Raw genomic sequence first — 18,588 nt, 5'->3', positions numbered from 1 at the left:
AGCAGTAAGATGACAACAGTGACAGGTTAAACAAAGGGAGCACATATAGAGAAAGAACATCTTCTTAGACTGAAAAACACAGGCAGGTATAGTGTGTCTCCCTCCTCTACTGTCCATAAAAGCTGGTGTAAAAGAAGGATACTACTAACACTTATACAAAACACTACTTCAGATTCTTATACCAACACTACTTCTATTGTCATCACAAACTAAATGTATTTATGAATGAATTCATCCTTGACTGAGATGCAGGAGAGGCTTTAACTTAAATTTAGAGGCCATAAACACATAAACAGTACATAGGCCCAGTTCTTTCCTTACTAGGCCATTAGGTAAAGAAAACTGAAAAAAAAGACAAAATGAATTTTTGAAGAGAAAAAATCTCTGAATCCCAAAAAATATGAAAGCAGAGGAAGCTTGTCTCCCAAGCATCCTGCACAAGCACAGGATTCACTCTATGCACAATAAAAGGCACTGGTGTTTAATGTCCCTTACACCCTTCTCCTTATCTCTGGGAAACAAAAAGAGATTATTTATCCATTATATTAGTCAGATTAGAAAGATAAAGCACCAAGGCAATTTTCTGGCTTTTATGGAAAAAAAAGTTCCCTGTATTTCAGGAGAAAAGCATGAGCTGCAGAGAGCCAGACACAGCGGCAACACCACCCTTCCCCATATCAAATCTGGAGACACAGGGAAGTCAGGGCATCTGAACCACAGCAAGAAAAATCATCCATGAAGTAATACATGACTGTACAGGTGAACAAGCAAGGAAGGAGGGATACAGGAGCCAAAGGAGAAGCAAGAACTCTGTAAGACATCTAATTGTGAAGTCTCAGCAGAAGAAATCAAATGAGTCACGAGAAGTTCCAGCTCTAAGGACCCCTGCATAGCAGCCCTCTCTAATCAGCCAAGAGAAATAATGAAGCAGAGAAGTAAAAAGGCAGCAGGTCTTGAATGCACAGACCACAATTTGATATGAAATATTCAACCAACAAATTCAGGCACTGCACTTTAAGGAATAAACACTTTTTTCTCAGTATGAAATGAAAGACAACCTCAGTATGGCTGATTGAATTGCTTTCCTGACTGGGTGCTCTTACTGTGTGAACATTATCTTCAGGGGAACACACTTCTCTACAGGCATTTGCCTGGCTCTGTGAACAAAGAACATACCATCTTTTACTTCTCTAGCAGAACAAGCTACCCCAGACAAATAAAATGGAATAATGGAAATAGTAAGGTCTATGCTTGCAACACACCCACTTCCCAAAAACAGGCCCAGCAGCCACTGTATTTCTGCTCTTCCAGACCACAAGGATGCTTGAGAAAACGCAGAAGAGTCACTGCCTAATAGTTTATCTGCCCTCATTTACATTTTACACAAACAAAGCCACAATGAGAGGGAAAGACATTCTCTGACCCTGTACTTCAGAATATTCAATTGCTGGAGCATGAAATGACAGCTTCACAGAACAACTTTCAAGGAAAAAAATAGTCTACCACCACTTGAAAGTCTAAAAGGGATTAATATCTTGCTTTTGGGAATAGCTAGTGCAACTAGTATCCTTCAGAAAGGGACTTTATCCTGAAACAAAGGACATGGAGCTTTAATAACATGTCATCTCAATTATGTGTCACTGCAGCAAGTGAATGTGCAAATTAAAATAGTAGGGAAGTTGACAGCATCCTTTGCTGGCAGCTGCAACATACAACCCAGATTTTTTTGAGGAGTTCACAGCTCCCATCAAACACACCACCCTACTATACTACAGTATAACAATAGACTACTTCTACAACCCTGCTCAGAATTATCCTTTGTTTTAATTGCAGTATACACAAATGGGGGAAAATTCAGTGAAATACTTAAGGCTACTCAGGAATTATCCCATATTTAAAAAGAAATTACTGAAGACAGGCTAGAAAAGTTATAGTCTCTTTGCTGCTAGAATGAATTTTAATCTAAATTCCTGTGCTTTTGGTCTATATGCCATGTAAGGAATACATTACTATACTCTTCCATTTATTAAAAATTTGCAATAAATTTTTTGCTGGAATTACACTGTGTATCACCAGAAGTCCAAAAGCAGATGCTGGAGAACAAATTTTAAAAGTTCGTCAGCAGAACCACTCAGAACATGGGACATGTCTGTGGGTCTCCTACAGCCTTAGATCAAAGAACTAAGTCTTGCAAAGCCTCTTAGTGACTCTTGTTCTGTCTCAAGGTTTGTCTCAAGTAAAACTCTTGGCTCCCCATCTGTTCTACTGGAGAAAAAGAATCTAATTTTCTTTATTTAACCAGTCTTCTAAATGTGGTTGAGATACCTAATGTGTTGAAGGTAGCCCTACAACATCCTTAATTTTCATAATAGAAATAACCAGACCTATTTCTAGCAATCAATGCTCTAATTATTGATTGAATTACTTAATCTGTTCCTACAAGAAGCCTAAGGTGACTTTGACTGATAAACAATATGGTTTATTTCCAAGTAGGAAACCAGAAAGCAGACCTGTGCTGACAACAGTGGCAAGCAAGAGGGCTAGGCAGCACACACACTTACTCAAAATCTTCAAATTCCAGATCATTTCCCTCCACAGATGGGCTTGAGTTCTCTGAAGTGGAAGCAGAGGAGGAGGAAGAGCGGAGACGGTTTTGCTGATATCGCATAGAGCGTTGTCGAATACTGTCCCTCCGGGAAAGATACTGGATCATCCTCTGGGCATAATATGCAGCAGGAGACAACCTGAGCAAGAAAAGATACACAAATACTCATTACATAAATTTAGAATGACAGCCAGCCCTATTTTTCCTTTTGAACTCCAAGTGCCAGGCCAGTAACAGCCTATCACAAGGCTGACTGTTTGCATTTTATCTGTAAGATGGATTAAATACAGAAAGCAAGGAAAAGTAATTTTCCCTTTATATGCTACAATTCCACATGATCCCCTTTGCAAACAGAAGCACCACACAGTACCTACAGACAAAAAGCTCATCCACAGAAGAGAGAAATTTGCTTCTCAGTACTCTCTGGAGCTCACTGATTCATTTATTACCAGTTCACTCTAGTAAGCTCAGCAAGCATCCCTTAAAAGAACCAAGCCCAGTCTCAATGTGAACTCTGCCTGCAATGCCAAACAGCAGCACTGTTCAAATAAACACCGAAGGAAAGTGCTGTTGTCTTGATGGTAGTTAGGGAGTACCACAGAATATCAATCAGGAGAAAAAAAGTTTCACATCTTTAACTACTTTGTAATCTAAATGGTAGGGATTTTATATAGCAGCAATTTTATCAGATCCACTAGGTATATGCTAAGTGGAGCTTTAAAAGCCTTGCATCCCACCTGAAAGGAAACCTTTCCTCTGTTATTAACTCTTAATTCTCTCTCATGCATAACCTAGCATTTGTTTGCATCAGCTATCACAAACCAGCATTACTCTCTTGAGAGTGAACACATACTCTCTTTTCCCACCCTGTATATCCACAGCTCCTCACACATGTTTCCTGTGACACACTTACTCAGTGTTAAAATCCAGACACTTCAGATGCTTGATTTACCATTTAATTAGCCTTATTTGGTTAGACTTGAATTCTAATTTGGGGGGAGGACAAGTTTAGGAGACAGATTACATGTTCAGAGGTGTTAAAACTTAAGCCAAAAAACATCAAAAGGGTAAGAGGAACAACATACTCAGCTTGATTCCTCCTGAATCTTTTATGCAGTTTAATGAGGTAAACCTGTTCATGCCTACATAAAGAAGAAGGCTTTGCTGGACAAACACATTACTTCTCTCTACTCCCCATAAGACTTAATAGGCCAAATACAAAAAAGCAAGGCATTACAGATGCACATTAATAAATGTGCTGGTCTCTTCTCTGGGCTTTTCCATAAGCCAAAGCCTTTGTGCATGCCTAAAAAAAAACTACACCAAAATATGTACAGAGAAAAAATAAAAAAAAAGAAACACAGGAACAAGGCAAACACTGGCAAACATGAACAGTGGTCGCAGCAGTCCAGCAGTGTAACCACTGAAACTTTTATTTTCCCTAGTATCACACAAAGGGAGAATTTTACAGAAGAATATGAAGAATGACTTTCGCAGTCTTCTAAAATTCTGCAGGACACCGGAAGAAAAAACATGGTGATACCTGTTAGAAGAAAGAGTAGGCAATAAAGAGTGGCCATAACTGATGACAAGATGTCACATTCAGCTTCCTAACAGCACACGGTGTGTGCACTGAATAGACTGTGAAAAAGATCTCAAAGACAACACAAGAAGCTTAAGTCTGATACACAGAGAGAAAGGTGTAAGGAATAAAATACTTTCTAGCTGCTTAGATTGTTTTCTAGACATATATCCAACAAACACTGTGATGCTTTATACATACATATATATATGGAGTCTAGGAGCATATGTAATTCTTATTGAGTATTTCTATTTAAAAAACCCATTATTGTAGGTGTTCTTTGATGACAGTCTAATTTAATTCTTCTGTAGATTATTTTCTGAGCCCAGTACATATGGAAACTGTGGAGAATGACAGAACAGCCAAGTTGACCTTAGTGAAGTTCAGTAAGGCCACTGAAAAATACTGCTGCAGTCTACATCAAAATATTCATTCTAAATCTGAGGGAACTTCAAAAAATATTCTCCCCACCTCCCTGCTGACCTAGGTTATTCAAACATAGCACCATTACAGACAGTAAACGCAGAAACAAAACTAACACATACACATGCTCTCAAAAATAAATTTTTCAGATCATGTAGTTTATGTACTCTTTAAAAAAAGACTCCATTGGAAACAGTGTGGTCTTAAGGAGGTATACATATTTAATATATATTTAAAACACACACACAGACACATACAGATGTTTATTAATAGATACAGATGTGTTTATTTCACCTTTCACTTCTCCACCTTGTTATTTAGCTTCTCAAAGAGATTACATTTGGAACTTATGATGCTACCAAAAAAACCCTTCAAAATGCAGTAACACTCTTTCTAGTCACTTTTCAAATTTCCAACGAGTTAAAGGGACAGTTAAAAATATCCTACTAGCCCAGCAAACCAATAAGGTTTATGGAGGAAGACTCTAATCCTATCCCACTCAAACTTCTAGCTGGTACTGATCACGCCTCCATGAATCTCATTCTCTGAAAAGGACAGTGACATTTACCAGAACAAATTAACCTTCTTAGAAGAGTTTCAAAACGGGACTTTTCTTCCAAAGCTCTTTATAAACTCCAGCTACTATAGCTTCTACCATAACCTAAAACCACTTGAACTGTCACATGAAGAGCACCGCATCAGTTCTAAAATAGCTTCAAGAAGAAAAATATCTTTGACCATACCCCTTATGCTAGGAAATGATTCAGGCATTGATCCATTTTCTTACATTTTATTCTTACAAATACTTACATTTTCTTACATCACAGTAGACATTTATAAAAGGGGAAAACAAAATTCAGACAGCTAGGCAGGCCCTCCTTTTCTTTTTTAAAAGGTAGCTCCCAGAGAGCTAGAACGAGATCTTAAAATTTCTGCTCTATCAATCTGCCTGCTTTGGACGAGGCATTCCAGGAACAATGAATGGTGCACTTCCAGCAATAAAGCAGCTTTTGGCATTCAAAAATAAACCTGAATGTAATAAGAGCTTTAAATTAACATTTGTAGAATATAATCCTCCTCCTTCCAGGTAAATCAATCCCTTTCCCTGCCATTTAACCAACTGCCATTTAGAAGCTTTTACATCTAACAGCATTTCTGACAGGCAGTTGCCAAGACCTTCAGCAGTCACCTAGGTTGGTTTCCCAAGGATCTTATACACAAGCCGCATACTCCACCTCACTTTTACTTCACTACAGTTTTGTTTACATCATTTCTAAGCCTTTGAATTAACTTCACAAGGCAACTTTCTTCACAATAAATGGAAAAAAAAGCCAAATATAAGATTTCACCTCTACAAGGCTTTACCAACAGAGACAGTTAGCAAGGAGTTATTTACCAACACAATTATACCATCTGGCCAGTTTGCAACCTTTTATTTCAGAACTTGTACTTAAGAGTATTATCTGTACAAAAATGCACATTTTTGGGTTAATGATGAAGAAAACAACCCCCTCCCCCACCCCAAACCTCACAAAACAACAAACATCCTTCAGCAACTCAGGATTTAATTTTCAGTGGCATTCCTGTACTCTTCTTTATGATAAATCCTAGTAGCCTTCAATTCACACAACTATGCAAGAAGTTCCCCAAAAGGCTAAATCAGATATAGCTTACACTTACTGAATTTCCTCATTCATAGCTTTCCTAAACCCATCTAAAGATCTATTTGTCATGATTTATTCTTTGAAAGTTTCCAAAGCCACTTGCTGTTCACGATTCTATCATTTCTTCTGACAGAGTCTTTGGGTCACATTATCCCATCTGTTGCTTTATTAATACACTAAATAGAAACTGCAAAGATCACTTCTTTCCATTTTTGATAACTGCCACATTTGCTTTTTCTAGTCCTCTGAAACACTCCCACCTCTTTTGAAGATTAAGCAGCACTACAGGTGTTTCTATGCCTAATGTCAATGATTCATGACTTTTCAAAAATAATTGTCAGTATTTTGTTCTTAATTAAGTATACATAGCCTTCTGGCTATGCTCTCTCTTGTACAGATACATTTATGCAATTCATGCTTCTAAGCACGTTGTCTGCTCACACTACCTCCTAATTCCCTTTACTGCATTCAAGACTATTTGTTTTTTAATTCATTTTTCTTCAAAAGAGATTTTTAATACATTGATACAGCTCATTTACTGTTAGACCTGTTTGCCACCTAGTGTTCTCCACCCCAAACGATTTCATGAATTCTTATGTGTTTACTTCAACAGTAATTCCTTCCTGTTTTCCTCACTTCCCCCCAGACTTAACAGCATCTGCTCACTTGTTTTGCTCTTTCCCCATGGCAGATCATTAAGAAGGAGATAAGCCCAATTTCCAGAGGTTTCAGTCACTTATACTGAAGTTATGCTTTAGCATGTAAAACTTAAATGCCTTTAGACCGCATTTAGATCTTACCTGGCTGGATCTGGGTAGATTGGATGTTCCCGGGATCCTGCTCCATCATAGCGAGATAATGAAATGAGGGAAGACTCCAGCAACCTCCTGGAAAGGCAAAACAAATTACAACATCAAAGACCATTCAGGAACATCATTCCTATATATGACCTATTTTCTGAAACCTCTTAAGACTATTTCTATCACTAGTGCAGAGAATTCTGCAACATACTGAACCACTCACTGATGGCATACCTGGTTTTGGTATTCAAAGTTTTATATTCTCACTGCACAGGAGAAAGAACACCTCAGGTAAGGAAGAAGAGTGCTCCCATAGCCATTTCCAAGTTCCAAGAGAAAGATGTAGATGTCACTTCTCTGGAGACAACCCACCCCAATATATTAGGTCCATAAACACTACCACTGCACTGGCCATCTGTCAAATTCTTACCTACTCAGAGGTGGCTACACATGGAATGGGCAAGGGAGCAGGGGACAAAGAACACACATGTTAACATGCGGACTTTAAGGGCACCACTGCTGTCTATCCATAGTAAGATATTGAATCTTAGTCTCAGGCTCTGAAAGAGAGATTTTCTACAAAACTGCAAAAATTTAAAGTGTTCTTTTCCTCTGTACTGTAATCAGCCACAGGGAGAGATAACAAATATTCACTCAAGAAATAAATGTATGCAAATGCAGCCAGACAGCCTGAATATACGAGAAGTGAGACTGAGTCATGAAGGCAGCAGAATCAGAAGTATATAGCAGGAATATGTCCCCCACCCTGGCTTCTACATGCACCTCTGTCTAGCTTCTGTCATAAACCAGAGGACAGCACTGTTTCAAGACTGACTCATGGCCTGTTGCAGCCATTAGATTAACACAAGAGAGATGATTTGGGGCAGGTACAGAAAGTGGAAAAAACAACTCTCACGTTTATAAGATTGCTGAGTTCCCTTTCAAGTCTTTCTACCTCAGAACTCCTGCTAAATTTTGTTTTCTAGTCTGTAACTTAATGAAAGTTGTTGTGGTTTGAAAATCAAAGAGGTCCAACACCACATCTGTTCTACTCACTCACACGTACAGCTGCTGAGAAAGATTTGAATCCTTAGCCCCACACTCATAATAATCCAAGTATTAACACAGGAAGCAGGAAGAAGGACCAGATAAAATCCACACCCAACCTCCCATTTCTAGCCACATAAAGACAGCAGAATTCCAAATGAGATGTCTTTTTTCCTAGCAGCAGCCTACCCATCAGTATCTCAAGAAAAATATTTACTGTCTTCCAGCAATTAAAAGAAAAATACTTCAATTTACATTATAGATCAAGAATACAGGAAACAGTGAGAGATTGCTTCAGTCTCCCAGTTGGAAAGGTGTGTGTCAGCTTGAGAAACTTGCTGCAAAGCACTGAGACTATGCATAAGACAAGAAATCCTGTCCTTTCTAGCACAAATTTGTTTGGCAACCATTTGTCTTATTCAAGAACAGTTACTGAATCTCTCAAAGTTTGAGTTTGATTAATTCTCCTGGTTCCTAGGTTATTGAGTCAAAAACTCTAATATTCAATACTGCCAGATATTATGAATCCCTTGGTTACCCAAAAAGTCGTTATACTTTAATTCTGTCTTACCAAACCCTTCCTTCTGCTCCAAGTACATATGTGCAAAAAGAGCCAATCCAGAATGAACAGTGTTTCAGCTTTATGAGATATACCTGAAGTCCTATACCTGTGAGGTATACAGGTATACCTATTAGTTGCATCACATATAAACTGCTTTAATTCCTTCTAGGGGAAAGACAGACAGATTAAAATTAGCAGAAGGGATATTCTACCTACTCAAGCAGCTGGTCCCTTTTAAACCACTGTCTCTGAGACCAGGTTACTGCCACTGCAGTATCAACATGCTTTTGAGAAATCTGCTTTTCTAAGCTGCTCCAAACCCAGCATTTTGCAAGCAACTTGGATATGTCAAGGCTGGAACATCCTGCCTGATCATTGGACTTAACCAAGGAGAAAGAGCTTCCAGAGCATGCAGATTCTGACAGGGTCACAACTTGAAACAGAAACAGCAGCTTCCTCCTAATGCGAGCAATGCCTATGGTGTTTTGATAATATGTACACACAAATAATCATCAAACTCACCCCTGTAAAAAGTCTTGATGCCTACACACTACATATCCCATCTCCTTTCTATCTGCCCACTAAGTGACACAGTAAAATCAAAGCCACAAGGGAAGATGACTAGTACATGCTGCACAGCCTAGCAAACACTATTAGAAAGAAGTTTCCTGGTATTGTCCCCCCATAATTGTCTTCTCCCCTTTAAAAAACCTGGCAACTGCCTAAGATGACCATTGACTTTGAGGGATCACCTTCAGAAAGCATCTAGCAGCTATGCTGAAAGAAATCAAAACCCTTACTAAGCAGAGGACACCACAAGGGTGCAGGGGCAGGGCACACATCACTGTAACTTGGTGTGGGTCTGCCAGGAGACCCTCTGCTTGGCTTGGGAACAGCACTTTCAGCAATCTATAATTCTCGCCACCACACTGCAACAGATCCTTGAAATATATATTTGAAGAGTCTTGCTATAGCAGTTACTTGGGACCTCAGATGAGAATGGGTACAGGTTACCTTAGTAACCAGCAGTTCCGTGAGCCCAGGATGGCCAAGTGTCCAGGTAAAGAGACTTCCTCCAGGCTTCAACAGCCCTGTGACATTCCCTGAACAGGCTGCAACTCCATCCCTGCAGCAACAGAAGCTGCTACACCAGAAGGGCTCCCTTGGAAGACCAGTAGTTACTGGGTTGTAAGGAAGAGGATTACAAACACTCCAATAAATACATCCCCCAGAACCCTTTCTAAGCTTGCACTGTCCAAGTTGAATGGTCTCAGTCAAAATGGCCTTTCCAGTAGAGCCTTCCAAGGCTGACAAAAACAAATCCAGCTCCTGCACTACCTCACACAGAGGCACACAGGCCACATACTAGGGCCACATTCAGATCATGTGCACAAAGATAATTAATTCAGTTAACAGTAACTGCTAAAAGCCAGAGCTGATTTAAAGTCTGATTAGTAGTTAATTATCCTACAACCGTGCCCTCTCAGATCACAGAGCAATGAACAGAGAGATTTAGATACACATAAAGGGCAAAACATCCAAACCAAGGCAACAAGCAAGCTCATGAGATCCAGACAGACCATCTCTGCTTTATGCTCCACAGAATAACAATACCTGTACTGAGGCAGAGTACTAAGCACACATAAAATCCATTTTTAACCAACTCATTCTAGACTTAGCCCTTGAGCCCCAAAGTTACAAATCCAAATGCATTTAGTACTGTCAAATGGGTTCAATAATAGATACTCTGCTATAATAACCAAAGTGTCTCATCTGTGTCACTGGTAATGTAACCTACTGTCCCTCAGGAAGGTACAGATAAAGATTCTTAAAGTAAGTCATGCTGCAATCTGCCAAGTCTTTGGTGTTACACTCAGCTTCTGGCACCCGAAATCCCAAAAGAGACACAGACTATTTTCAGTAAAGCCAAAGTGTAAGGTAGTCCAATAGTCCAATTCACTACCACAGTAAATGTAAGGTTGGGAGCAATTCTGCTAAGGAGGACAAACATAATCCACAGATGAAGAGAAGTAGCTCTGTTGCTGTAAACTGTTAGCCACTAAACATTTAAGTTTCCAACAGAGAAGCATGAAAAGAGAGAACAGAAATGCATATTGCTTGCATCTCCTTTTGAAACATTTCAGCAGATCATGCTTGACTCCTGAATCCTTTCTGCAGCTTAAAGCAACCTCCTCCTCTCCCACATCCCCCATTTCTGCTATCCAGATATGTAACAGGCTAACACTAGGTTCTATGGAAGCAATTGCTCCACTATCTCTGTCTAGACAATATGAAATTGTCACAAATGACATATAAAGTACAATTAGCAGAGAAACTGCAATTTCTACTCTCTTCCCCCGCTTACCAAGGAAAAAAAAATCGCCCATTATCAACCTCCAGGTTGTCAGTCAATCCTGCAAATGATGAAAATTAACTCTGCTCACCCTAGGAGATGCTTCTGTTCCAGCTTGCTAAATTAGAAGGAGAGGGATTGTAGTTCTTGTTGGGTTTATTTTTTTTTATTAAAACTACTACAAGATACAAATTGCGTCTGTTCAGCAGCATTGAAATCTCAACTCTCTGATTAAGATCAGGCTCCTTTTCTGTCAGACATCAACAACTCTGGAACTGCTGCTCTGCACTTGCTCTGTTAACTCAGGTCTGCAGCAATCACTAGCAAGGGGTAAAGGAAGCAGACTTCAAGTCACAGGACACCTATAGGCAAGGGAAAGAGAAGGAATTCACAGATACAAGACATTATAAGCAGAAAAGGGATCATTTTCAGGAATGAAGCTGAATGCCAGAAGCATAAAGCAATCTCCTCATAGCACATCAGCCACTGGACTATACCCCCATTCTCCCCACGGGGATGAGCATCGCCACCAAAGCCTTTTGGGACAGAGGGACTGATTTCAGCAGGCTTCAAGAAGATACTTAACTGCAGCAAATTCCACTTTTCAGTAATAGTTTCTAAGGATATGCAGCCCTACACCACATCTCAAATTTGCTGTCACAGCATGAGCGTTACTGAGTAATGCTACTCCAAGAGACATGGAGGGAAGGGTTTTCTTCCCCAAAAAGGGAGGTGTTAACAAACAGCACTGAGGTTGTTTCCTTAGAATCAAAGGGGTGTTCAGTCAGCTGCCATCCTCCTAAGCTGCTCTACACCAACAACCAGGGCAAACCAGTAAAATGAAGCACTCTAAGGACAGCAATCACACCTACCCCTCCCCTACTCCCAGTCTTCAGATACGAGCAGAGCTTTAAAAAGAAAATTCCTAGTTATCCTTTGAAGGAAAAGTATATTGATGACTCTTGGCAGCCTCTGATTTTCCTCTCCTGGCTTTATGTCTTCCCTGAAAAGACTTTTATATTGCATACTGCCCATTTGGAGGTGAAAATTATCACACTACATATTACATCCCTTTTTCAGTCCTCCAACTTACAGTCAGTTCTCAGTTCCCCTGAGTACTCATCCCTGGGAATGTGCTCCTGTGGTTTCTCATAAGAAGGTAAAGAATAGCAACAGTTTAAAACTAGATTCCCTTCAATCATCTTCCTCTTAGAGCCAGGCGACGCGTAACCTAAAGATTATAAGAAAGCTAAAGCATGAAAACAGCTGAATGTTCTTCAGTGCCCAATAACACCAATACCCTCCCTCAAACCTTGAGCTCAATTAACTGTTAACGAACCAAATTCACTCCTGGAGATCAATTATAGCCTTGATAGAGCACTAGAAAACTATTTTAAATAAAAATCTCAAACAATCAAATGCATTGGCTTGGATATACTTTCTGTCCCTTTTCTCAGAGGAATAGGAAAAAAATATTTCAGACATCTGTACTGTGTTTCCTACTTTCAAAAAGCAAATGAAAATCATGTAAGCAGAAACCATCAAGTATTTTGTTCCATAGCTTCATTTTTCATAAAAGTTTTGTAGTCCTTGTCGAACAGAAAAACACTATTGCTCTTCACCAGTTTCATATTTAAGCTTAAAATAAAAAAGCAATCAGTATGCTGCTCTAAAGATTGCCTGAAAAAATGAGTTCTAAAATTAAGTTCTTAACATAATCTGCTCTGATACCTCTAAGCTAACATTTCTAGACTGCTTCAGCTTTCACGTGGTTATGGTTGGACATATTTAGCCTGGCATCAAGACCGGATTAAGACAGGTCAGAAACAGACAACCAAGAGAGAAAATATAGTCAAACAAAAGGATCAAGCTTTTCTTAAGATAGTTCTAACCATCTGCAAGAGATAAATAACCTGAAAATATCACTATTCATTAAAACCTCAACAGTCACTTTTACACTTCGGAGGGAGCTCCTCCATCCCCTTGTTCACATCTGTGCCAAACAACCCATGATCAGTGAGGAACTACAGTTGGTGGCTGTCCTTCTATCCAAACCCTGTTAGGCAGCCTTTTCATCACCTTTTTTTTTTTTTAATTACTCCATACAATAAGAAGCCTTTATAACATAATTTCCTTTATTTAGAGAAACCAAAGATGCAATATGTGATCAGAGATAACTTCCAAACACAGCCTTGTAGAACACTTTGGCCTGCTTGTGGGAAAGAACTTGTGTTAACTCTGAAGCTGCAACTAGGGACAGAGAAGACATCCTTCCCAGCTGGAGGTGCAGAGGAGTACATCTGATACAAGGCAGAAGTTATCACAGAAAGTGATTGTTTCCCCTTCACTGATTCTGGGCAAGAATCCTGTAGAAAACAAACTGGTTTTCTCAGTCAGAAAAGAGACAGCACATAAGGTCTTCAGCCAACATGGGAAGGAGTGCAGAGAAAAACAAGGAAGTGTCAGTAAGAGTTTGAACAGCAGAAATGAGCACTGCAAGAACTACACAGCAACTTTAGAGCTCATCACAGGGAAAGAGAGTCACTTTACTGAAAATGTCAGATTCTTTTATGAAGACTCAAGGCTGCACTGTTAATCTATTACTTCACCTGCTGAAAAAGGCCATGCATCAGAACAAAATATGAATGAGCATTATGGAGAGGTCCTTATCATACAGCATCTGGGTAATGATTAGTTCATCATTTCAACAAGCAAGAGGGAGCACACATCCATGACAGACATTAGAAGGGTCAAGACCAGCTACAACAAGAAGCATTGATCAGTTTTGGCAGTTAAGTCCAACATGAAAAAAACAATGAAAGGGCTTGCACTTTCATTTTGCAGGGGCAAATCTTGAGGGACAGGAGGGGAAAAGAAATTAAAATCAGTTCAGGTACTGCACATGCTATTTTGCTCTACAGTGGCAGTTTCACACCAGTGCTCAGTATGGGGCAGGTACCTGCACCAAGCTGAAGACAGACATGGCATTTTTCCACCTAGACACTTAACAACATGCCATTATACCAGAAATTCAGCTAGAGGGTATGGGTTTCTAGTTATCATAAGTTTAAAAGCATAGCCAGAACAGAGCCAATACACTGAACTCCCTCAGCCTGCACACAGCTTTACTCTTCTGAGGGCTCTTCTGCCTACCTTCATCTGTATGACTCCTTCAAATTCTCCTTGTTCTGGGAGTTCCCAACACCACAGACTCTGTGGCCAGCAGAAATCTCTGCTTACCCACACACACAGATCTGCATCAGCTTCTGGGATAATTACATATAACTCCTGTTTCTCCATGGGGAATTGAAGAGGAGGTGTCTTTCTTGAGGGGGCAGAAGCCATACTGTTATCTCCATAGCTTTCTAATGCTATGAAAACATAGGTCTCATCACAAATCAAGCGATCCCTTTAAAATGCTCTTGTTCACACTGGAGTAAAAAAGAAAGTCAGGTCAACAAATGACTGCCAGGGTAGTTCAGTCACTTAGTCCAGCCTTCCCACTTCAGGAAGACGGGAATGATTTCATACTAATGCATTTCAAGCAGAAAAATGAGTCAGTTTCCTGGCAGATAAAGAACCCTGTTTATTTACAGCCTTCAGTTCCAGCAGGTGCTCTCTCAAGAAGAGCAAGGGAGGAGGTCACTTACATCATCACACAAACAGCCATTTGGTGCAATCAGTTAAATATGTATGTGGAAAATGTTTAAAATGCATGCTAGCTATTCAACAGACCAGAACAGCTCAACTGGAGAAATCCAGAGTCATCGTTCTTTTGCTTAGTTGTATTAATGAGTCAAATCACAGGTCTCCCTCTCTCCTCTTGGCCCAGGCCCACAGATTAGATGAATGCTGCCCTACTGCAAGTTCTCCAGCCCAGATTCTCATTGTAATAAGAAGCAAATAATTTGATATGGGCACTTTGTCTCCAGACACACCACACTGTGAGTATTTCTAAAGAGCATGAAGAGTGAGTGCACACATGGAGTACATGTAAACTGAATGCATATCTAAAAATTCCAGGGTTGTATTATAATAAAAAGGCACACTACAATGCCAACATCTCCAGCTCTTCCCCACAGTGAAGAAAGCCACAGAGAGCTTTTAGATGAGCAAGCAAAGTTGAAACAGTAGGTCTGAGAGCCTCCCCAAAACTTGTTTCTTGGCAAAAACCAAAACCAAATTGAAACTTAGACACTGTTTTAATGTGACTTATCTGAAGCCAGACTATAAACTCTAAAAATCACAGCTCTAGATAGTTTAAGCACGTCACAGACCTCCATTAATCATAAGCTGAGCATCATCCCCTAGACAGAATACAATCACATGAACTCGAGACACATAGGTACAAGAACAGAAACAGGAGCAATTGTACCTGGTCAAGTGAGCCTGTCTGGACATGCTGCCACCCTGCAGCAGCTGGATCAGGTGGCTGCAGGGAAAGTATGTGCAGACAACAGAGGAGACAGACACCCTAACAAAGGATGGCTTTCAAGAGCAGGAAGCTATTCACACTTCTTCCCTCTCTGCAGGAAAGTTGAGAACTGATATGTTTTATGGTATCCTCAAATAGCTATCTGTTTGAAGTCAGCTGTCTTTAAACTTCTGAGCAATGTGTGTTTATTCAAGATCTTTGGTCTACAGTCCTCTAATATGCATTCCTCAAAAAAACAAACAACCCCCCCAAAAAACCTGCCCAAAACAACAACAATCAACACTCACCCACCCAAATAACAAAAACAAAAAAACCCCCCCAACCCAATAAAAATCCCATACATACATACACAAAACCATCACCAAAAAAGCCCCAAACCCCACACAACTCTAGATGTCAACAGAAGCAAAAATAATAGCCAGTTTGGAAGCATATACCTCTTCTATTCTCACTAAAATATCACTTTAATTCAAATTTAGTAAGCTTCTTTGCTGTCACACTGCACAGGTGAAACTCCAGAACAGTTCCCATAGAAAAGACATTTGTAGGAAAAGATGTTTCTATTATCTGGAGATTGCAGAAGAACAAACTTTACCCATTTCTTTTATAGGTGAACTTCTCATTGCTGTGCCTGGACTAAGAAGAGGGGTGGAATAAGGGCAGTGGTTCACATGGGAAAATATTATGAAGGTATTTGAGAAGGAGTTATTTTATACCTGCATTTTACACCTTTATAGTTTGCAAGTTAAGCTGCTACAAGAGGAACACAGGGAAATTAATTTATTTTAGTCTGCTACAGTCATTGCTGCATATTTAAATTCAGGCCAAGAAAAAGAAAAAAAAAAGCAGCTTAAGCCTTTCTGCAAGTTTGGCGGAGGCTGCAGGTACATGTCCAGCCTCCTAGAGCACCGGGGGAAACTCAGCAGCAGAGAGTGACCTCCATCAGTTACTGCAAGAAGGGAAAGCACAAGGCATCATCCTTCTTGCCCACCTACTCTCAGTGAAGAAGAATAGGGCTCTAGCAACCTTACATTATTCTTAAATCAGGAAACTAGCAAAGGCAGGGGAAGGAATATTTGTGCAAGAAAACAGGCACTTCTTTCACTTGTTTTTCCACGTAACTAGCAGCATACTAAAGAGCCCAAACTTTTAGAACTTCAGTAAAAGAGTCTGTCCTGCCCACACAGAGACAGTAGGCTTAGTCTGGGGAAAAACCACAAAGCTGGAAGGGTGACTGTAATTACCCAGAGCTCACAAAGGCATCAACTGACCATTTAGATACCATGGCAGCTTCTCCTATAGTTCAGGCTATGTTTACAGTCTCATGATAAAATGAATTTGTATTTTCCAGTTGTTGTTAAGGCCAAACAAACAATATACACCAAGTTTGTCCACAGCCTGCACATCTCACACATAAACAATGCTAATTATCATGTTTGAATGCTCATGACACCTTCAGACTATCATTTCACTTTATGCTCACAACAGACAACAAATTAGGTCTTTGTTCACTCTAACATGTCCTGGCTAACGTTTACAGAAATCATTCCCATATCACACAGTTCTGGCTTTCTCTCCTCAAGCACATCTTCCCAAGCACAAACCCAAATCTCTTCTCTCTGCTGGCAAATCAATTTATAATTTCTATTTACCCCAATACTCTCACTAACTTCTGAGATATTACTTATCTCTGTCACCACCATTTTCAAGAACAGTAACAAAGCATCTTTGGAATTATTTCTTACCAAGTCTGATAGCAGCCCAGCATAAACTCTTCCAAAACTATCAGAGTGCACATGGAGCCTACTAGGCTTGTCAGAAAAATCCTTCTTTCCACAGCACCAGTAAGGTCTACACACCATAACTTTAAACAAAATACTGAGTCAAACTACAAATGGCAGGACACAAGGCTAGCAAGGTTCCCACAACTAATGGGTCTGAACAAAAAGAGTCAAGAAAATTATGTTGGGTATGTCTAGATTTAGCACAGGCCACATTCCCACAGATGTGCAGTCTGAGCCAGTCTCTTCTCCACAGCTCAGGTGTGCCCTTCTGCTTAAGCCTCCCTTTCTCTGTGAGCTCAACACCACTGCCACAATATATATTAATAACTTGAATAAGCAAGCCACAACTGCTGTAAGCAATTAGGAAAAAAATAGCAACTACAAAGATTTTGAAAAATAAGGAACGGAACAAAAGGCAGAATACACTAGGTATGTGTTCTGTCTTCACCATAAGAGACATTTGTAGCTTTATATAAGGTAATTCCCTCCTGTTTTAGTTCCTGTCCCCCAAAAAGTAAAGTGAGTAGCACTACCCTCCTCTCTGATTTTGATGATAAATGTCAGTCACAGAACTGTCTTCCCAGGCAATTCTGTATCCATGGCAGGGGACAAGGAAGTGTTCTGGTTGTTTAGTTGTTAAAGCAAGGATATTAGTGACATACTCCCTTTCATTCAGCACTTTGCACAGTGAGAAAGTTACCAGAACTCAGTACATGCAGAGATCCGATCAGTCTTGGTCATTTACACCAAAAACCAGAACTGCACAAAAGAAGCTCAGGCTCCACCAGCATGAACTCAGAAAAAAAAGCTGCAAAAGTGACTGTAGTCTTTTCCATTTCATACACAGCACTGATCACTGGTGGGCAGGAATGGGGTTGCTCCTGCCCTGTCAATCTACTTCAACAATAGACTGGTCCCAATTCGATCACAAGTGAGCACTGTGTCTACAACTTTGAGCAGGAAGAGGCATCCCCTCAAGGCATTGAGCAAACCATACCCATCTGCACTAGGAAAAAAAATCAAATCCAACACAAAAAATCCCCAAACATACTCTTTGCCTTATGGAAAAGCTCCAAAATCCAGGTAATAGCTCAAGGCATACTTGAAGAAGAGAATAAACAGAGCCCTCCAACCAACATCTGCCAAGCAATTCTCCAGAAAACAAGCTCCATATTACAAAAGTCCGAGGAGGAGGTGAACAGCCATTAAAATGAAAACAAAACCTTTGAGAAGGGAGACTCCAAAGACAGGCTTGGTAGGCAGTAAGCAAGAAGTCCAGACGAAGTCTACAAGACTGCCGAGGTCTCTTAGAGCTCTAACTCATGAGCATTTA

General features: G+C 40.0%; 1 protein-coding gene across 3 annotated transcripts in view; it reads right to left on the bottom strand.

The window, feature by feature from the left end:
* Nucleotides 1-18,588, bottom strand: part of AMBRA1 (autophagy and beclin 1 regulator 1) — a 125,847-nt gene that overhangs the window by 86,227 nt on the left and 21,032 nt on the right. For all 3 annotated transcript variants that reach the window (XM_059474608.1, XM_059474609.1, XM_059474610.1), the window contains 2 exons: nt 7,075-7,161; nt 2,562-2,744 (listed from right to left, as the gene is read on the bottom strand). In XM_059474608.1, coding sequence (XP_059330591.1) covers nt 2,562-2,744; nt 7,075-7,161 — 270 coding nt within the window. The remainder of the gene's footprint in view (nt 1-2,561; nt 2,745-7,074; nt 7,162-18,588) is intronic.

The sequence above is a fragment of the Ammospiza nelsoni genome, chromosome 6 (assembly GCF_027579445.1).
Source record: "Ammospiza nelsoni isolate bAmmNel1 chromosome 6, bAmmNel1.pri, whole genome shotgun sequence".
NCBI classification, from domain to species: Eukaryota; Metazoa; Chordata; class Aves; order Passeriformes; family Passerellidae; genus Ammospiza; species Ammospiza nelsoni.
The sequence above is the reverse complement of the archived record's forward strand: the minus strand, read 5'-3'. Positions and strand labels throughout refer to the sequence as shown.